This window comes from Barbus barbus, assembly GCF_936440315.1.
Source record: "Barbus barbus genome assembly, chromosome: 41".
Classification (NCBI taxonomy): domain Eukaryota; kingdom Metazoa; phylum Chordata; class Actinopteri; order Cypriniformes; family Cyprinidae; genus Barbus; species Barbus barbus.
Genome location: NC_136719.1, coordinates 18632481 through 18654364, shown reverse-complemented (window position 1 = coordinate 18654364; position 21884 = coordinate 18632481). Strand labels below are relative to the sequence as shown.

The 21884-nt window shown below is 35.5% G+C and overlaps 1 protein-coding gene across 4 annotated transcripts in view; it reads left to right on the top strand.

The window, feature by feature from the left end:
• The window catches only part of LOC306860850 (protein phosphatase EYA4-like), a 31246-nt gene extending 10903 nt beyond the window's left edge, over window positions 1-20343 (top strand). The window contains exons 3-20 of one of the 4 annotated variants that reach the window (XM_079402812.1): window positions 1958-2007; window positions 3459-3577; window positions 5578-5646; window positions 5831-5908; window positions 7165-7231; window positions 7413-7555; window positions 7728-7871; window positions 8930-9003; window positions 9848-10028; window positions 11131-11267; window positions 11434-11517; window positions 13692-13781; window positions 13913-13971; window positions 14161-14321; window positions 15684-15798; window positions 15885-16006; window positions 17724-17824; window positions 19669-20343. In XM_079402812.1, coding sequence (XP_079258938.1) covers window positions 1958-2007; window positions 3459-3577; window positions 5578-5646; window positions 5831-5908; window positions 7165-7231; window positions 7413-7555; window positions 7728-7871; window positions 8930-9003; window positions 9848-10028; window positions 11131-11267; window positions 11434-11517; window positions 13692-13781; window positions 13913-13971; window positions 14161-14321; window positions 15684-15798; window positions 15885-16006; window positions 17724-17824; window positions 19669-19749 — 1875 coding nt within the window. In that variant the 3' untranslated portion in view covers window positions 19750-20343. Of the gene's footprint in view, window positions 1-1957; window positions 2008-3458; window positions 3578-5577; window positions 5647-5830; window positions 5909-7164; window positions 7232-7412; window positions 7556-7727; window positions 7872-8926; window positions 9004-9847; window positions 10029-11130; window positions 11268-11433; window positions 11518-13691; window positions 13782-13912; window positions 13972-14160; window positions 14322-15683; window positions 15799-15884; window positions 16007-17723; window positions 17825-17880; window positions 17982-19668 lie in introns of all 4 variants that reach the window. The other 3 variants (XM_079402811.1, XM_079402810.1, XM_079402813.1) reach the window with 3 other exon arrangements.
• Window positions 20344-21884: the final 1541 nt, after the last annotated feature.

Below are 21884 nucleotides of genomic sequence, written 5' to 3'. Positions count from 1 at the left end.
ACGCACTATTGACTGCTCTAAGAGCACAGATGCTGCTGGACAAGGAAGTTGTTACAGTCCGAGAGAGATTTACAGTAGGCTTAGAGCAGCGTACGATCGACCGATCACCTGCTGTCGCTGAATGTGTCCGACTAATTTGAGGAGACCATAATGGGTGTGTCCGTGCTCAGCACAAATCAAAACCCAGAACCAGAGAGATGAGCCTAAACCACAGGCACTTTTCTGAGAGGAGCCTTAATGCTCATGTACGGCATATACACTGCTGTTTAAAAGTTTGGGGTCAGTAAGATTTGTTTTTTGTAAGAAGTTATACTTTTATTCAGCAACAAATCAGTATATTAGAATGATTTCTGAAGGATCATGTGATATTGAAGGGAAGGGGGAAGGGAAGGGAAGGGAAGTGGTGTGTGGCCAAGTATGGTGACCCATACTCGGAATTTGTGCTCTGCATTTAACCCATCCAAGTGTACACACAGTAGTGAACATACACCCGGAGCAGTGGGCAGCCAATGCTGCGTCGCCCGGGAGCAGTTGGGGGTTTGGTGCCTTGCTCAAGGGTCTCACCTCAGTCGTGGTATTGAGGGTGGAGAGAGTGTTGGTTATTCACTCCCCCACCTACAATCCCTGCCGGAACTGAGTCGAACCCACGACCTTCGGGTTACAAGTCCAACTCTCTATCCATTAGGCCACGACTGCCCCACAAAAAATAGCCATCACAGGAATAAATTGCATTTTTTAAATATATTCAAATAGAAAACAGTTATTTTAAATTAATGATATTTCAAAGTATTACTTTGTTACTGTATTTTTAAACAAATAAATGCAGCCTCGGTGAGCATAAGAGGCTTCTTTCAGAAACACTGAGACATCTTACTGACCCCAAACTTATCAAAGGTAGTGTATGTTTGTGAATATGAGTTGCTGGTTGCACACTCCAAACATTCTCCCCAAAAAACATCTACATCTGACACACACATGTATATGTGCATGCATGCTCGCACACAGGTCTGCATGTGTGTTTTCAATTAAGACCCAGATGACTACGAGCAGTTTTGGGAGGGGTGAACTATGTAAATTGATTGTGAGACGTTTATAGACTTGTGGCACTCTTTGATCCCTCCTTATGTTTTACAGTACATTGTGTTTTAATATTCATATACATATTCAAATGTAAAACATGAAACAACATACATGAAGTTAAGTTTCTGTATGACTGCAAAATAGTAAGAATAAGGCATGGTTCTGGCTGGTGACCTTGACAGTAAGAAAGAAACTTAGATTTGGAGCGAGTTGATCACAAGGACAAATTCAAAGAGGAAAGTTGCAGTCGTGGTTTTATTAACTCCGTATTGAGTAATATTGAGCTTGACAGATAGTAAGAACCAAAATAAACTGCCAGAATGGGAAAGAATGTATTTTATGTGTGTGTGAGGGAGAGAGACAGAAAGATTTTTGCTATGTTTATTACTGACGAGTTAGAGGATGTTGTAAGCTCGTAATATTGAATCAAACTAATGTGCCGAATATGGTACGTTCACATAACAACATATAGGTGTGACTTTTATTCCTTTGATAGTAAAGCTTTTCAGCAGCCATTACTCCATTCTTCTCAGTTCTCCATTGCTCAAAAAACATTTCTTATTATCAGTGTTGAGAACAGTCATGCTACTTGATATTTTAATGGAAACAGTAGTGCATATTGTGATTTTTTTTTTTTTTTTTTTTTCATTCTACAACTTGTTTTTTGTTATTCATATTCTCCTCATTCCGTGGACAGCATCTGCAATTGAGCAAAGAATTCTGAAATGGCAACAGTAGCTTCAAAAATCATGGGCAGTGAGGTCATCACATTGAGCCAAATAGCTGAAAAATCACTCTCAGACTGAGACTGCAATGTTTTCTTCATACAATGAATGAGAAAATAATACATCAACAGTCTCCTCTGGTCTTTGCACAGGTGAAGAAATCTACCACTGATTCCCATGTTCCAGACCCAGTAGACAACAGGTAAAGTGAACACGCATTCTCCCCTGGAATCCATTTAGGGTATTATTTATGAGTACCAATGACAGTGGACTGTGGGAGTGAGTGATTTTGTACACATAAAGACAGACAGGGAGAGATAAAGAAAGAGGGATGGTAAAGTCATTGTGTGTGAGTGGGTGTAAAGCAGACAGCTTCACCTGGATAAAACGTATGTTAGAGTTCTGTGTACTTTGGGATGTGTTCAGAAATTTCATGCAGATGTTTATGCTATAAACCGAGAAAGAGGAGCAGCTCTGTTTCTATTTGACATTACATTATTATAGGAGCTGTCTTTGTGCATTTGTCCTCTGGATTAAAGTGTCTGCTAAATGCTTCAATGCAAAACATTTTTTAAAAACTTATTGTATAATTATTATGCATGGCATTTGTGTGGTTCAGTGGATGAATGCTTTGAATACTAAATACTAAAAATAATAATTTGACACCAAATTTCTTATTTTTTAAATATATATATTTGTATATGTATATATGTATGTATGGTGAAAAAAAATATGCACTTAAGCGTTTGTTATGATATGTATATGTGTATTCATTATTTAACATAATATTGAAATAAAATATATTTACTTCATATAACAATATTGCATATAAACAACATTTCATTAGCCAAAATGCAAAAACAAAACAAAACAAAAAACTTACTGCATGCAATAGTATTTTGTGTAGTTTTATAAAAAAATACAAATTAAAATAGAAAATGATATATATATATATATATATATAATTTTTTTTTTTCATGTCAATGAGAACATTAGACCGTTTTTGATGTTGAGGCTGTTTAACATAGTAACATGAAGATACATTGTGGTTTTGTTCCTCATATTTTCATGTGGGTGAGTTAATGTGAAGAATATTCCATATATGTGTCGCTACATGGAATTCTTGAGGAAAAGACAACTAGATCCTAGATAAACATGACCTAAATAAACTGCTTTCCAGCTTTTTGAGGTAAAAACTCTTAGATGCAGCACAAGTTGGGACAGATGTTTTCTTTAGTAGATGGTTTGACACAGGAACGTGGTTCATATTATCATTCTTACAATGCCAGAGCTAGTTTTTGCTCACATTTTCTGGTTAGTGAGTGTTACGGACATTTTGGGGTCAGTAAGATTTTTCATTTTTTGAAATAAATGAATACTTTTATTTAGCAAGGATGCCTTAAAGATTCAGCTTTGCCATCACAGAAATAAATGATATTTTAAATATATATTAAAAGAGAAAACCGCTATTTTAAATTATAATAATATTTCAGAATATTACTGTTTTTACTGTTTTTACCATGTTTCTGATCAAATAAATGCAGAATTGCGGAACATAAGAGACTTTTTTCAAAAATATTAAGAATTCTTACCAACCCCTGACTTCTGAATGTTAGTGTAAATGTATTAAACGTCTATTTTTGTCTGTCACAGGGCCTTGGAGATGCAGGACCTAACAGACCCGCAGCACTCTGTTAACAGTGGCAGTGACAGCACATCTAAACTGGACAAAAACATCCTCAGCAACAACATCACGACCAATGGAACCGGAGGTATGAAAGAACGACAAATCAAAGAGCAAGCAATCAAGAAATTACAAGTGTACATGAGTGAGCGAGCGAGCGACATATTAGCTGATAAATAGGGCCTTTCAACCAAAGCATTGCTTTGAGTACGGGAAATCGGCTTTAGCGCAGTACACTCCACGTTTATCGCTGTGGAGTTTCTTGCTGTAATTGAAAGCAGGGTTCAGTCGTGGTGTGTGATGTTCGGATTGCAAGGATAAAGTGTTTCTTGTTCTGGTGGTTTTGGTGCCGTCCAGAGCGGGTTTGGTGGATTAGTGGCGATGTAGTGTGTCGAGATGCTCTGAGCTCACACTAACCTCAAAGGTCAAACGCTGCATACAGGCCTAATTAAAACAGAAGAAAGCGTGTATGTGTGCAAGCATCTTTGTGCTGAAACGTTTTCCAGCACTTCTCTGTGCGTGTTTCAGCAAGAGCCTGGTGCACAGCAAACTATTTCCTGCGTTTAAACTCTCATTTTCTCTCTGATGTCAACACACGCTCGCTCGCTTTTCTCTCCTTGAGGAAAACGCTGAACAAACGTTTTAAGAGAGAATATTAGGCAAACATACACATGGCTAAATAGACTCTCAACACCCTAGCAAGCGACCGTTTGATGTATGGTTATGACTGTGTGGTACACAAGAGAGGTAGTAAAGTTAAGGGACCCTGTGTGTGTTGTGTGTGAGCTCATCTGTTTTTGACATGTAGCGGAATAAAACAATAGCAGAAGACTGAGAGAGCAGAACTCAGTAAATCATTTAGATTAGAGCTCAGCTAATGATTTTAACAGCTTGACATACACACGCATTCACACACACACACTGGGATTGTGCTTCTGCCAAAACAACGACATATTCAACATTCTCCTCTGTCTACCTCATCAACTCACAGCCTAGACTGAATCCCTCCATGCACGCACTCACACACACACACACACAAGCCGCCCACACAACCACCCACACACACACACATCCCAACATGAATCCCACTGCCAGTGAAACCTCATTCATCTTACTTTAGAGGACTTTGCTTTCTCCCTCACAAACACACACACACACACACACACACAGATTCAAGGTGTTTTTTCTGCAAATGCGCCTTTGACAGAGCTGTCATAAACTCAGTGTGGCAAAATATGGTTTTGGAAACCTTATATGATTTATATGAAGTAATTTCTTATTATGGGAACACCAGGAACGATGGCTGTACTATTGGTAAATGTTTGTTTTAATGAAAGTGAATTTCATTATAATGGAATTCTATGAGAATTCATCACCTTTTAACTTTTCAGTAATGGTCTTTGCTATTTGTGAAATGTTATCAGTTCTTATACAAGAACTTTCCATAGAATCTTTCATTTTACAGAGGCCACCAAATGTATTATTTGGACACTTGGGTCACATTCAAAATTCACGAATTTCATTGTATTATATAACAAAATATCATCTGTCAAAATGAGATTTGGAAAAAATCTTATGCTGTTTTCTCAGAACTAACAACTCTTTTCTCAACTATTTCAACTGCAATTACTTTTAACCAACTTTTAGTTAATGTAATACATTTTTTCACAAACATTTGACAACCAATAAATATCCAAGTGCATTTTGTCTTCATTTTGAACACTTTAGCTATTGTTTTATCATTTAAAGCCTAACAAATGCCTTATAGTTTTGCTTGAAAATTCTTGAAAATATTTTTTAATATTTATTTATAAATAATTTATTTAAAAATGATTTCATAGTAATGTGATTATATCAATATAAATGATAATTTATCTATGAATATAAATTATACTATTATAAATTGCATTTATTTATTTATTAATATAAACAAATCTATACAATAAATGCAATCTAGTGACATTAAGTGTTTTTAAGTGTGATTTAAGTGTCCATATATTTTTTGGGTCTACCTGGATGTGCTAAATTCATTAAAAAAGTTAAATAACTGGGTAATACAGTCCACTATACATCTGACTCCGCCCCCAGGAGAGAACATGACAATTCTAAACACGGCTGATTGGCTGCTGGGCTGCAGTACCCCGCCCACTGCCCCAAGTATGAAGAACGATGGTATACTGCATGTGTTTGTGGAGTGTACATATATGATAGCACGTGTGTGAGTGTTTGGGTACAGTGCTTTGGAGGGTTTTGCTTTAGTACTTTCAGAGTTTGTTTAGTTTTGAGAGGAGTTTGACAGCTGACAGGATGCCTTATATCTTTCTTCGTCTCTCTCTTTAAGTTAAGTCTGAGCCTCTGAACAGCAGCGAGGCTGTGAGCTCGGCGGGGGATACTGGGCTGGACACTTGCACTGGGTCAGGTAAGACATCCACACACACACACACACACACACACACACATACACATACATGCGCAGCATTCGGAATGCCTGCTGTAATCCCGCTTGGGAACTTGCTGAAAGCTCTGAGCCCTCAATCTTTTACTGCCCTTGAGCTAACGTCATCAGAGCCACAAACTCTTTATTTAGATCAATGTGCTCACATACAAACACACATACACTCAAAGACTGAGAAACCCTCTGTCCATGCGCTCCCCTGCAGAGAAAGTTGAAGCCCTTGCTTGAACTGACAGTGTGATGTCTCTATAGAGAAGACAACAGCATGTTCGTTTATATGCACTGCAAAAAACTTATATCCTTGTCTTATTTTCCAGTAAAAAGGATTATTAAGACAAGATGTGCTTGGTAAGTCAGACCTGTTTTCAGGGAATTTAAAACCCATATATTGGCCTAGTATTTTTTTTTCTTGTGTTAAGCATAAAAAGGTTTTGAGTTAATGAAAAAAAAAATATGAACATATATTTTTACCCCATTGGTAATAAATTTATAAAAAAATAAACGAGGCTTGAATAAATATGTACTCTATAAATGCTTGTTTTGAGACTAAATCTATAAAATATCTAAATAGACTAAAGAGTATATCTATGACTTCACTGTGTGTACTTTAGAAATGTTACTGACAAATAAGAAAAAACACTGACTAAGAAAAAAACTTGTGTGTGTATTCATATATAAAATGTGAAATAATAAAATAATTTAAAAAATCGTCAGAAATTGTGTTTTACTGAAATGATTGGGACTGGGAAACGTTTCAGCTCAGGAAGGGAATTATGACAAGCAAACGCCAAAATTTGTTTTTGATTTTGCATCTCAAGGAGAGAAGAGGAAGAGAGGGAAGGCAGGAGGAGGAAACGAGGACATTCTTTGATGTAGAAAGGAGATTTTTGAGAGAATAGTTCCTGTTACTCTTTTTTTCTGCTATTTCTTAAATTGAATCCAGCTGGTGAGAAAGACTGTGAGCTGTCAATCAAAACTCTGAGCTGCATGTGTGTGTGGATTTAAATTGAAGGCTCTTGGCAAAATCTCTTCAAATGGAAGAAGTCCAGCACACATTTTATTTTATGGTTGTGATATGTAATAAATTACACATTCAGGACAACGACAGCTGACATGCAGTACTAACTGCTGATACATCCCAGTAAAGTGTATGTGTGTGTGCGCCATTGTGCGTGAAACCGATTCAGTCTCTCTAACTAATTTCTTTGTTTTTTGTGTAGTCATAAGCAGCAGTGGATTCAGCCCTCGGTCGGCTCACCAGTATTCACCTCCTCTCTACCCCTCAAAGTATGACACAGACACATTATGATTTATAAATGTACATGCAAAAACATCGAACCATCTTTACTGGGGTCAACACAGTGATGAACCAAACAAATTAACAATGGCAGTTGATGTCAAAAAGGCAGCCAACCCTTGATCTAATCAAATGAAAGCTGAATGTTTTGATTTTGTGTTTGATTGGCAGGCCTTACCCCCACATCCTGTCTACTCCCGTGGCTCCTCCCATGTCGGCCTACACAGGCCAATCACAGTTCACTAGCATGCAGCAGTCGACAGTTTACACGCCTTACTCTCAAACTACTCCACCCTACGGCCTCTCCACCTATGGTAGGTCCTTTACCTTCGCTTACATGGATGAAATATATGTGTGTTATTTATTCAGTGTGTGTGATGATGATAATAGTCTAGTATTATAATAAAAAATGTGATTCATGTGAAAGAGCCTTTAGTATCAATCCAGTTTGATTGACAGGTCCACTCTCTTGATCTTGAGCTACAGATTTGGGGGTGATGTTGCCAGGCATAAAGACAGAAGGAGGGCTGACACAAACCCAATCAACTCTCCAATCAGGGCTCAGCTATAGCCCTGGATTTACCACTCCTCAGCCTGGACAGACAGCATATTCACCTTATCAGATGCCAGGTGAGTATGTTTATCCAACCAAGTATAAGAGACTGTAACTGTATTAGTAATGCTGCACAGCCTCGAATGCTGTACACTAGAATGTACAGTTGTTATGCAAAAACATAGCAATCACTTATAAGATCCGCTAATTACTTGTCAGAATTATGTAATTGAAGGAGCAGTTCATCTAAAAATTTAAAAACATTGTCAGTATTTACATTATATATGTATTAATTGCTTAAGGCACATACAGTTACACATTTTTTGAGAAACGCTATGTAGCTCTTGCCATAAAACGACAGTTCATAGTGGCCAGGATCTGAAAAAACACCATAAAAGCAATAAAAGTAGTCCATACGACTTAAGCACTATATTCCAAGCCTTTTGGAAAGATATGATTGCATGTAGTTCAAATTTGATTCCATTTGATTGGCTTTAACATATGTACTAACTAAAAACTAAATGAAACATGTTTTTTTGAATTGTGGATGTGATTACCAGTGTTGTTATTGCTGACTAAAACTATTAAAAACATTTTGTTAATTAAAATAAAGCTGAAATAATAATATTAGAGAAACTTGAACTAAACAAAAATGAGAAATGTTGCCTTAAACTAAGTAAAATAAATGTTTAAATTGAATCACTAAAATTACTAACTGAAATAAAATTAAAACTAAAACTGAAAGAAAAATAAATTATATCCAAATAATAAGATTTGAAAAGAACAAAAACTAATAAAAATTACAAAAGCATATAATAAAATCTAAGTACTAAAACTTGGAATATATTGCACAATAAGGCTTATAAAAACTTTTATGATGCATTTTCTGCATTTTCCTGTCCTTTTTGATGCTTGACAGCCTTTGGTCCCTATAAACTGTGGTTGTATGGCTAGCACTGTGTGTGAATTCTTCAAAAAATGTGTGCGTTTGTGTACTGAATAAGAAATAACAGCATACAGGTTTGGAACAACATGATAGTATTTGAACATTTGAGTATTTTACTATTTAGGTATTTCACTTTTTAATGCGATCTGTTAGTGGTTGACTCACACTGGCTTTTCTCTACCTCAGCAGGGTCAGGTTTCACAACCTCTCCTGGTCTCTACACATCCAACAACTCCAATCCAGGCAACTTCACCACACAACAGGTACGGTCACACATGCACAGATGAACACACACATGCACCAATAACGTCAGACTCTTTTTAAAACAGCCCAGACCTCAGAGAACAGATCGCCATCCTTCATCTGAGAGAATTTATGCTTTTAGGACTTAATGTTTCCCTAAACTTTTATGATTAAAAGTGCTGCCAAAGAAAAGGACCCAACTACACTTAGACTCCCACTGATGAATTTAGCTCTGTAAATAAACAAAGTGAGGTTCTGGCGATGGTTGAAGCGGAATTAGGATGAAATGAGAGAGTGAAAGCAGTAGTGGAGTTTCGCCGAGAGCATTTTACTGCAGCGCTCATGTTCTTGAGCGAGTGAGTCAGTGACAGTTTTAGAGTCATCTCCCGTAAGAGATCCGTCAGTGTCTGTGCATGTAAAACTCTCTCAAAGATACAAGAGAAATCAGGGAGTGAGCTCTGTATGGATGAGCCACAAATCTGTACATTCCAGTCCTATTACTTGTTCTTTTATTCTCTTTATTACTCCCCTGATAAACTCCCTCCCTCTTTCTTTCTTATTCATTCATTTAAAAAGAACATAAAACCTATATTCTTTCCACATTCTATTGAATTATAGAGGGGAGTGGGGCAACTTTATTTCTTAGGGTAGATCTAAAATTATTATTTTATAAAAATAAAATAAAATAAAAAATTATTTACATTTACTGCATAATTATATGTAATTGCATCATGTATATTTTTATATATCACTTAAAAATACCCTGTCTGCTTTCTTTTCAGATTTTGGTTTTGAGTTGATTTATATTTGTAATAAATGAATAAATTTATTAATATTTATTATTTTGATTTTGTTTGTTTGTAGCAGGAATATCCCTCCTATACAGCTTTTGGGCAAAATCAGTATGCTCAGTATTACTCCACCTCCTCCTATGGTTCCTACATGACATCTAACAGCTCATTGGATGGCACAGGTTCAGTCTCCACCTATCAGCTGCAAGACTCCACCCCCATCATGACAGGACAAGCAGCTGACCTGAATCCAGGTAAGTGCCCAGAACGTCCTAGCAATCGCATAGCAGTGAGCTAAAAACTTCTTAAAACACCTTGTTTTGAATCTAGCAAAAACCCCTAGCATCATGAAAGAAACTTTTTCAGAGGCAGTATTCTTCAGAAAGTGTAAAAAAACAAGTTTTACCTCATAAACATCTCTAATGTTGTCTGTTATCTTTCAAAATGGGATCATTGCCATTGTAGTTTAAAGTTAATCATTCCAATAGAGCAGCAAATGACGCAGTTGAAAGTTAGAATGTTCTGTTACAAGGCTTTTGGCTCGAAGGTGTAATGTACTGTAGTTGTTGATTATGTTAGTAGAGCGATGGTGATTGGGGGTTTTGTCCAGCAGGCCCACAATTCAGTGGGGTCCTAAAGCTGCATTTCTCAGTGATTTAGCTTGGCTGCAGTACAGCAGAGCTCATTACAGTACATTTTCTCACACGCATAGACACACAAACATTGTTCTATCAGATGTGCCAATTTCCCACTTTCAATACTTATTTAAAACATGGTTTTTGTTCAATAAAAAACAGACATGAGAATGTACAAACTCAAACGTTGTTGTTTTAGATCTACGTATACAATATCCTGATTAAAAAGAAATACTGTGACAGTAAAGCATTATCTTTATTTCTTTGATTTACAGGACATATAAAGTATTAAACCCCGTTCACACCAAGAACGATAACTATAAAGATAACTATATTAGCATCCACACCAGCAGATGATATTGTCTGTTTATTCTAAGCGCACACTCGTCTGCTGCTTTAAATTCTCCAGCTTGTTATAGCAGGATGGTTTCTGATTGGGTGCCCATGTTTGTAACGTTCATCAGCTTGAAAAAAATCATTCTGAGAGCGATTCCAATGATATCGTTTCCCTGTGCCTTTATTGTTATAGCTGTGGTGTGGACTCTGCTATTCTTTAATATTGAGAACGATTTTTAGAACTATATCGTTATTTTTATAGTCATTGTCCTTGGTGTGAACAGGCCTTTAGAGTGAAGCTCAAAACATACATTTTTAAGCCAATGAGCAAGCTTTTAGGAAGCTTTGATGTGTGTCATAAATGTTTTTTGGTTCTCTTTTGCAGGTGAGTTTGAGGCGGGGCAGAGCCCATCCACGCCAATCAAAGAGATGGAGGACCGGGCTTGCCGAGGGGGTGGGGCTAAAGCAAGGGGGCGGGGCCGAAAGAACAACCCCTCCCCACCACCTGACAGTGACCTTGAGGTATGTACAGACAGATAGATAAATAGATAGATGTAAATCTCATAAATGCACACACAGTTGAAGCAGATGCTTGCATCATCTAATATTAACATACTCTCACTACATAATCCCTGTGTCATCACTGTTTGTTTACTGAGATCAAACATGTGTCTGCATGTTTTTACAGAGGGTGTTTGTTTGGGATCTGGATGAGACGATTATTGTGTTTCACTCACTCCTCACAGGCTCCTATGCACAGAAGTACGGCAAGGTGAGTGCAAACATGTACTATGCACACATATTAAACACGCTTTCCTCCACTATAGTGACAGTGAGCATCTTCCTGTGATTCGTGATTATTCTTTGTAAGCAGACAATGTGTAAGGTTATGTAAATGCTTTAATTAGTGTTGTTTTATCTGATAATAGTCATAAGTAGTTTAAGTAAAACGGTTCGGTACACACTAATTTGCTTCTTACCCTGATTTCTGTCTGCCAGTGTGGCCTAATTGGTGTTGTGTGTTGGTTTACATTTTGACATAAAAACCTTAATTTTAAGTGTCACGTCAGTTCAGTTTTATTCTATAGTTGTGTTTTTATAATGAAAAATCTATTGCGAATTAGCAACATTTAGAAGTGCATGTAAATGCACCGTTTTTTCTTTTCTTTAAAAAACTAACACATATACAGTAAAAAAAAAGTGTAGGATTTACATTTTTCATTGAATTAATCATGACATTTTTAAATAGATATAATAGTATTTTTTGTAAAACACACGCCAATAATCTTTTACTGACAACTTTGAAAAATCATTTTTTTGTGCGTATATTCTCAGAAAGCAATAGCAAATTTAGAATCTTGACAGGAATATTAGGACTCCCACAACTGTGCACTTCTATCATAGCGCAGAATAACAGAGTTGTTAGATTAGGCTCTGTGATGGCCAGACTCAAGGAGTGTGAAGCGTCAGACATCTTCTGACACCTTCCCTCATTTCTTGTCGTTCAGTTGGTGAGAGACATAGAGACAGCTGCGGCTATTCACGGCTCTGGGGCTATTTCTGCAGGCTCTGTGACGATGAAAACCCTCCGTTCTTAGGCACTCTCGTTAGATACATTGCACATGCTGTCAAGCTCAAGTGCCAGCACACACAGATCTATAGATCAATCACTGAAACGATTGTGAAATTACCGAACCTCAGAGTTCAAAAGTGGGAAAAGCAGCTCTACGCTATTATGTCTTGAATTGTTTATTTTGATAAAAAAAAATTGCCTCGATTTATTTTTTAACGTATGCTTAGATTGTTTAAACATTTTCAAACAGTTGAATCATCATTTCCAATCTCTGTCAGTTTCACCATTAACTGTATGTGAGTGTGTGTGCTTTTCTATTCTCGTTCACTGTCTCAGCCAATCACCTCTGAGCCAACAAACTCCATCACATATGATGATTTTTACAGCTGGGTGCCCTCCCCCTCTCTCGTTCTTTCACTGAGTGTGTGTGTGTGTGTAGTTTGAAGGGTGAGAGCATCTGATGTTCTTAGACAAGTGTAGTATCTGTCATCATTTGATGGAAACGTGGAACATTTTTATTTACTGAGCAAAATGTGCATTTGAAATATACATATAGAGCCAAAACTGCAGAATTAACCACTAATACAACCTGCACTCTTAATAATCACAGATTGTATTGATATTCCTGAAACATTCTGGTTAAGGTTTGTTCTATTTTTATAGATAATTTCAGTAATACTTTTTTTCTAATACATTTTTTTTCTATTAATGTTATATTTTGTAATAAATATTTAAAAATTGGTTATATCTGTTTTAACAAATGCTTAAAACGCTTGAAAGAAAGTAAGAAAGAAGGATGTGTATTTTGATATTCTGCACATTTGGGGTTTGGCTTCTATAGTACAAATTATGATTTTTTAATGTATATTTTGAACTCCAATATGAGGGTTAAAATTAAAGTTCTTATGTTATTAGTTCTTTCATTGACTTACACTGAATTAAAATAAAAAAAAATCTAAATGATGTTATTGATGGATGCAATGATGTAGTAATTTTTGCATACTGTTTTTTTCTATTTGCATGTTAAGGTTATTGTCTGTCTTAACTTGTTCTTTGCATATATTTAATCATTTACATTTATAGCCACCTTTACACTGACTATAGCTCCACTTGCCATCTAGATGAAAAGTTTTACTGAGCTTGTCGCAGTGCATTCTGGGATTGCCTTCTCTCAATCACATTCAAAGCTGCTTAAAATATGGCCAAAAATAATGGATTTACAACAATTCTGGAATAGCCTCTGCATTAGGAGTGCAAAAAAACAGTGTCCCGACAACAGTTGGGAAAATTTTAACTATGTTAGGTTTGTTATTGTGATGATGATAGTTAGTAAAAAGTACAAATATTCTAACAATTAACATTTGAATTCTCAGGACCCTCCTTTAGCTGTGACTCTTGGTTTAAGAATGGAGGAGATGATCTTCAATCTTGCTGATACACATCTATTTTTTAATGATTTAGAGGTAAGCAAACTGCTCTCCTCTTGTTTCATTTGTCTTAATTGTTTCCTCAGTCTTTTTCCAGTCATAGTGTGTTTATGTGACTGTGTGGCCCCCTGCTGGTTAACAATAGTAACCCCCCTGTGTTTGGATAGGAGTGTGACCAGGTGCACATTGACGACGCCTCTTCAGATGATAACGGACAGGACCTCAGGTGAGTTTATCAGCTGAATGATTTGATTGATTTAACAGTATTTAAACTTTGATTTCAAACTATTATTTTAAAGACACCCATTACTCATTCAGATGTAACAAAAAAAGGTCCTAAAATATGTCTTAAAATATGTCTGAATATGTATTTTACTTGCACGTAAAACAAGATTGTTATTGTTATTATCAACAGTACTTACAGTTTTGCCACTGATGGCTTCCATGCAGCTGCAACAAGCGCAAGTCTCTGCCTAGCAACAGGTGTTAGGGGCGGAGTCGACTGGATGAGGAAGTTAGCTTTCAGATACAGAAGAGTCAAAGAGTTGTACTGCACTTACAAAAACAATGTGGGAGGTATGATCTGATTACAAGTTGAAATATTTTCAAAGTAATTTTTACAGGATTATTTCTAAATCTCCATAGCTGTGTTATTTCGTTTTATTTATATACACTATTATAGTATTTATAAGGAATGGCCATTACTGAGCACTAAAAACATATGTAATGTGTGTTTCATTCATACTGGACGCCAGAGGGCGCCCTCACGCAGAAACTCCACATATGCATCACAGAAGTAACAGGACTGATGACATTCCAGGAAATCCCTAATATGGATAAAGGCATCACTATTGCTGTAACTGAATAAAAAGAAATTATAATGTAAAACGTTTTAAATGATGAAATGTAAGGACAAATAAACACTCGCCTGCAACAATATATGGTATATTTTATATATATATATATATATATATATATATATATATATATATATATATATATATATATATATAGAGATTACAAATATACTTAATAATTATGAATATATATATATTAGATATAGATATATATAGATATATAATAAAACATATATATATATATATATATATATATATATATATATATATATATATTCATAATGATTAAGTATATTTGAAAACCATTTCTAATCGACATAGCCTTTATTACAGTATAGAATATATTTTCTACCTCATTCAGTGATAAGAAGCCACATCAGATCACAAAAGGAAGTTATTTCAAACGCCAATTCTGTGTGAAATAAAACACACGGAAATTATTTAAACCCAAAACCGCTATTAAGCGTGTACTGAACCGTGGATATCTTACCGAACGGTTTAATATTATATTGAGAATTGTGATATCCCTGGTATTTATTAATATTTAGAATTAAATATAAATTTTTGTTTTGATTTGTCTTTTTTTTTTTTTCTTTTTTTTTTTCAGTTATAAGAATTGTAGTACTTCAACTTATTTTATTGTAGTTGTTTATCAAGGCAACATTTCTAATTTTTGTTTTCCTTTTTAATAGCTTTAGTTTTAGATTTGATTTTAATTAACAATAAAGATACTATTCCATAAGTATAATGAATTGCCCAGATGAACTTAATTAAATGACACTATAGCATTCTGGGGTCCCACAATGCAGCGAGATCTGTTGTTTTTTTTATGACAAAACACGACCAAAACTGCAGTGATTTCCCAGTCTAATTCTAAGTACAGTGTTTTTATACACTGTATTAATAAAATGCTCTTAAATGTTGTAAAATCCTTATTTTTTTAAAGTGATGTTTTAATAATTTCATGGTTTAATATTCAAATTCTGCCTAATTAATGAACGAGATTGTGCCCATGAGTAACCCCAGTTTAACACCATAATATACTTTATGAATGTGGCATTTTGTTTATGATCTATTTCAGGGTTGCTGGGACCGGCTAAGAGGGAGGCGTGGCTCCAGCTGAGGGCAGAAGTTGAGGCTCTCACGGACTCCTGGCTGACATCTGCGCTCAAGTCCCTGTCAATCATCAGCTCCAGGTCTGTCTCTTCATGCAGCATCAGCCTTTGTCAGGACTATAGCTTCACACAGCAAATAAATCACAATCCCTGTCTCTCTTACACAGGAGTAACTGTGTTAACGTCTTGGTGACAACGACACAGTTAATACCTGCGCTGGCTAAAGTGCTGTTGTATAGCCTGGGCTCGGCGTTTCCTATTGAAAACATTTACAGCGCAACCAAAATAGGTGAGTTCAGATACAGGTCCATAAAGCAGACTTTGCCTTGAGTTCATCATGCAAATTGTGTTGAACTGTTTATTTTCATTTCATTGAACTGTTTCATTTCATTTCTGCAATCAAGGGTGATGTAGAGTTCAGTCTGTGTGGAACATGCTTTGGCTCACATTGTTGCATTAAATGATAAATCAAAACAGATCAGGATGACCTGGTCATAACGTTCACATTCACTCTGTCTGATCATGTGGAATTGATTCTGATTGACTGATCTGTCATCATCTTCCAGGGTTAAATTATTCTTTCGTTCCGCTCCTTTATAAACAACCGTCTTCATTCACAATGAGTTTATTCATCTCTCTATTCAGAAACACCCTATTTGATCTGATATGTTGCTTACAAAAAAAGTTTTAAAAGTAAACCTGAACTCTGGCCATGTGATTTGGTTCGTCAAGTGATTCCATAACTATAATTACTCAAACTTAATTATATAACAATGAATTTAAATTAAAGAAAATATAAGAAAACAGTATCAATTTAATTTAATTTAATAATTTAATTCATATATTTTTTAAATTCCATAAAATACAATTCAAATTTTTTGTACTTTTTTTTTTTTTTTTTTTGTTTGTTTTTAAGTTACTGCACTACACGCATTGATTACAATCAAACAAACAATAAATTTTTTTTTTTTTAAATACTGAGGGAGACAAAAGCCCTATTTAAACGGTAATTGTTTCTCATGGGAATATAGGGTATTTTCAACCTTTCCAAGGGCTAGTTGATGATTTATTGCCTTCCAAATCCAAAATGTCAGTGTTTTTCTCCCAGCACCTGCATAAAAATTCCAGGCCAGATTACCTACTGTTTTCTGACAAACACCAAGTCGTGTGGTAATTCAACTGCGGTCCGAATCCACATCTTTTACAAGAGGGGATCAATCTAAAAGTTGTTTCGTATATCCTTTTTTAAACACTTCCAAGTGCAGTATGGTACTGCTGAAAGGCTGGAAACTGTTTACTAGAATAATATTACGTCATTGATCCTCTACAGTGAAAGAATCAAAAAGAAAAAGAAAGAAAACAATCACATAGATGTTTGAATATAGATGGATGGATAGATTGGTTGTGCAAGCCCTAATCTATAATTTTATCTTCAGAGATAAAATGCAAGACAGAAATGCATTTAAACAATAGCGCATCAATTTTTCCTGTTTTTAAATTATATCAACAAATAATAAACGGCACATTATTTTCCTATTACTAAATTATATTATTTGCGTTTATTATTTTGAATTATATTCTAATAATTAAAAAATTCTCTAAGCAATAATAAACATTTAGTTTGCAGCAGACAGTCATGTGACAGAACTCGCTCCTCCGCTGTGAATAAATCGCTATCTGAAAGCGTGAGTTTTTGACTGAGGGGTTTAGGTTTCAAATCCCGTCTTGAGTGACTTCTCCAAAACGTGGAGTTGTCTTGTTGACCCAAAGCCCGATTCCACACAGTTACAGAACATGCTCATTGCCATGGTTACAGCCAGAACAAAATATTTGGGAGGTCAGGGTTTGTCTGAGTGCTAGAGTGACTCTCGCTTTGAATTCATGCCGTTTTCACCTTCAAAATGAAACACTCTTTTTTTTCTGCGCTCAAATAATCATGTGGTTTGTTTGTGAAGCGGGTGAGTTCTGAGCTTGTTAAGGTTCACGTCTATGCCTTGTTTCCGCAGGTAAAGAGAGCTGTTTTGAACGTATAGTATCCAGGTTTGGCACTAACATAACGTATGTTGTGATTGGCGATGGGCGCGATGAGGAGCATGCAGCCAGCCAGGTAAAATCTCCCTTCTGGCCCCAAACCTCTGACCTGTCACCTTGTTTATGTTGCAGGCAAAGAGAGTTGCTTTGAGCGCGTAATGCAGAGGTTTGGCAGGAAGGTAGTGTATGTTGTAATTGGGGATGGTGTAGAAGAGGAGCAGGCCGCTGCCAAGGTAACGACCCACAGGTGAACCGGAAGCAGTGTGTGACTTCTCAGATTGGACTTCCTGCCTGTGTGTGCTGTAGAGCTTTAGATGAAACTGATCGGCAGCTTGTGCGCTTCATTTATTTCCTCATCTGTAGTTTCAATGTGGATGTCTGTAGCGGTTGCTTTTTCCCTCTGATCATCTGAGACCAGCTTTTCTTTCTCAGATCCCAAGCCATCTAGAACAGAGCTATTCAACTGAGGTTCTCCAAGGTTTCAGGCATCTAATCGCATCCCATATCTTCGGGTCAAGATAACCTCCTGTAGATGATCTGCTGAGATGCTGAACCTAAAGACCCAGTTGAATACTTGTGTTCTAGGAAACCACTGCAGCATTTCTAAACAAAGTTTATAAAGTGTACAATACTGTTCAAATGTTTGGGTTCGGGAAATCTTTGTTCATCAAGGATGCATTCAATTGATCAAAGGTGACAGTGAAAACTTACTGTATACGTTGTTACAGTATAATTGTAATGCTGTTTCAAATAATTGCAGTTCTTTTGAACTTTCTATTTATCAAAGAATTCTGATGTTGCAGTTTCCACAATAAATATAAAGAAGCACAACCGTTTTCATAAAAATAAATGTTTCTTGAGCAGAAAATCAGCATATTAGAATGATTTCTGAAGGGTCATGTGACACTGAAGACTGGAGTAATGACTGCTGGAAATTCAGCTTTGCCATCACAGGAATAAATTACATTTTAAAATTTAAGTAGCAAACTGTAAAAATATTTCACAATATTACTGTTTTACTGTATTTTTGATTAAAAAAAATGAATGCAACCTTGGTATAAGGTTATAAGCATAAGAGACTTTATTCAAAAACATTAAAGACCCCAAACTTTTGAACAGGTAAAAACAAAACAAAAATTACATTTACATTGATTCTTAAATACATTATACATTTTCCGAAAATATTTTTTATTTCTCAAGATTTTAGAGTGCTAAGCTGAAGGATTTGTAAAGGGTTTATTTGAAATTTCTAAATAATTTTCGTTAATAGTAAAAAAAAATTTTAAAATGTCAATGACTTTCTAAAGATAAATTAGTAATTAATATATAAATATATATACATACTATTTAAATTTACACTTTACAATAAACTTCAATTTGTTAACATTAATGCAATAGATTCTACATTTCTACATATGTTAAAACAATATTAAATTAATAATAAAAAAATAAATGCAATAAAAATGAAAAATCGTTAATGTATTATAGCAATAACCTGTAGTGTAACTAAAATTAACCTTTATCTAGATTAATAAATGCTGTTAAAAAAGGTGGTTATTTAAAAAAAAAAAAAAAAAGTATAATTGTTAACAAATTTAAACTTTTTGTAAAGTGTTACGGTTTCTGATCTGAAACAAAAAGTGTTTGTAAATGCTTTACTAAACTCTTTATAAACCCTCTGTACTATAATAATGCGAGTAATGAGAGGCTGTTGTTTTGTATTGAGTTTTTTCTCTGTGTGATCTGGTTGTTGGATCTCTCACCTCATTTCCAGAAATGAAGAGAACTCATGAGCTATAACAAACAATAATATTAGACAAAACTTGCCTGCATGGATAATGCTAGAAAATGTTAAGCATTGAAGCAAATGTTATTTTCTGTTTTCAGATGCACTCACAGTCAGTCTGTTTCTCCCCACAGCACAACATGCCCTTCTGGCGGATATCCAGCCACTCTGACCTGCTTGCCCTCCATCAAGCACTGGAATTCGAGTACCTGTAACACTCGACACCTGTATCATAGGCCTTTTTTTGTACAACTATTTAAGAACAAGAGTACACTGCAATCTCTTTTTATGTTGTTGTTGTCTTTTTGATTATTTTTAAGAAAACTCTGGCTTTTAAGATATTTCTGCACTGTCTTAAGAAGACTAGGACAGACTAGAATGAGGGAAAATGGGATTTTAATGGTCAAACCAGGCTTATAAAGAGCTTACTAAGGTCTTACGTCACACACACTGCATTTCATGTCTGAATGAGGTGAGTTCTTCTTGAGACCACATATATCCTCACTCATCTACAGGAATTACATTATCTCCGTCTATACGGTAGACTTCATCTCCACTTAAATGACTCAAGCGCTGTACTCTAATCAAGGATCATTTAGAATAGACACAACTCATGTAAATTATTTTACAGGAACTAGATTAAACACTAAAGGACGCTGTGTGTTTTCACATGGTATCGTTTTGATTGTGTTTTTTGTAAGTTTTTGGCAAAAAGTCGGTGTATAATTTGTTGTGCCTTAAGATGTTTTTGTGTGTCAGTTTTTATTTTGAGAATGTATGTAGATAAACAAAAAATGTAAACATTTCAGATTTTCTTGAGTTGTCTTTTCTAAATGTAAAAAAAAAAGGGGGGGCACCTTTTAAAGCTTTAATAAAGCTGTAGTTTCATTCTGACTGACCATTAGTTGCAAAGCCAGAAGCTGACATAGTGCCAAGTTTTCATATTCAGGGAATGCACCTCCAAATGACACCACCTGTTTTTTTTTTTAAGTTTGCAATTGTGTACATTTTAAACGTCATCTTAATGACAAATACTTTTGTAACTGTTAAAGCCATACGATCGGGAAAGTATAGCTATTATAGGTCAAGTGCATGTCATAATGCAACAAGACTCTTATCTCGCTTTCAGTTAACTTTCTGTACACCAAATTTAAAAACAAAGATAGATTTTAGTCCTGGGGGGTGTTCCAGAAAGCAGGGTTAACTTACCATCTGTTAAACCCTGAACTCTCAGTTGATCAACCCAAACCTGGTTTACTCGAGGTATGTTGGTTGTAAAAACGAGTCCAGGAGTAAGTTCGTTCAACCCAGAGTATGTTCCTGGTGGTTAACACGCAAGACATTCTAAATAGAACGATGAATCGACGAGTCGCTATGGAAACGGACGCTAACAAAAAGTGCGCCATACTGCTGCTGCTGCTGCTCAAAGGCCATTTGCACACTGTGCACATCGCCACCTAATGGGTGGTTGTGCAATCATTTCTTGTACGTTTAATCTTTAATCCTTGAAAATAAGAATTGCATTGTTTGATGCTAATTATATAATGTGATATCAGAAATGTATTTTTATTATAGAAAACGCAGATCCACGATGTGTGAGAAAATATAAACATATAATAAAATAAATTACCTTGTCAAGCGTTTTATAATTTAGGCAGATAAATATTGTCAATACAATAAATATAACCATATTATAATAGATTACCTTATATTTTACTTAAATTAGTGCTTTATAAATTTACATATCACAACTATAATATATACACATACATACACAAAAAAAAATTCAAAACAATGCCGTGACTACGTTAAACGCGCTCGTTGTTTGTGTACACATGTTGGTATTTTTACCAGCTTATAACTCATTAACAGCTTAAAATGTGCAGAATCAAAACAGTGCCAGGAATTCCTCCGTTAACATTACACACACGAAGATGAGCTGTAAATAGCCTGGACCGAACTGTCAACATGTCTCTATGTGGAGAAAAACTAGGTACGCTGGAGCATTGTGTTGTTTCAAGGTTTTGCCTTGGTCTGTGCTGCATTCATGTAATCGGTCAAACCACACTAGAGATCGTTTGCACCAATTTCTGGATAGCAGCTTGCACACTCATAATGAACCTCAGAATCAGTCACACCGGGATTCAATTAAACCAAACCTGAAAAATATAAACACGACCTAGCACTCCATAATGCGCCAAATTAAGTATTTTAACTTGACCGAAGTACCTTAAAATGCTGGACAAGTGTTTGAACTTCACACTGTAATAGGTTTAAGAGAGACAATACTACCATTTATGAATTCAATTCAGCACTTCCATACAGTTAAAACAAAAAAAAACAAGTAAAA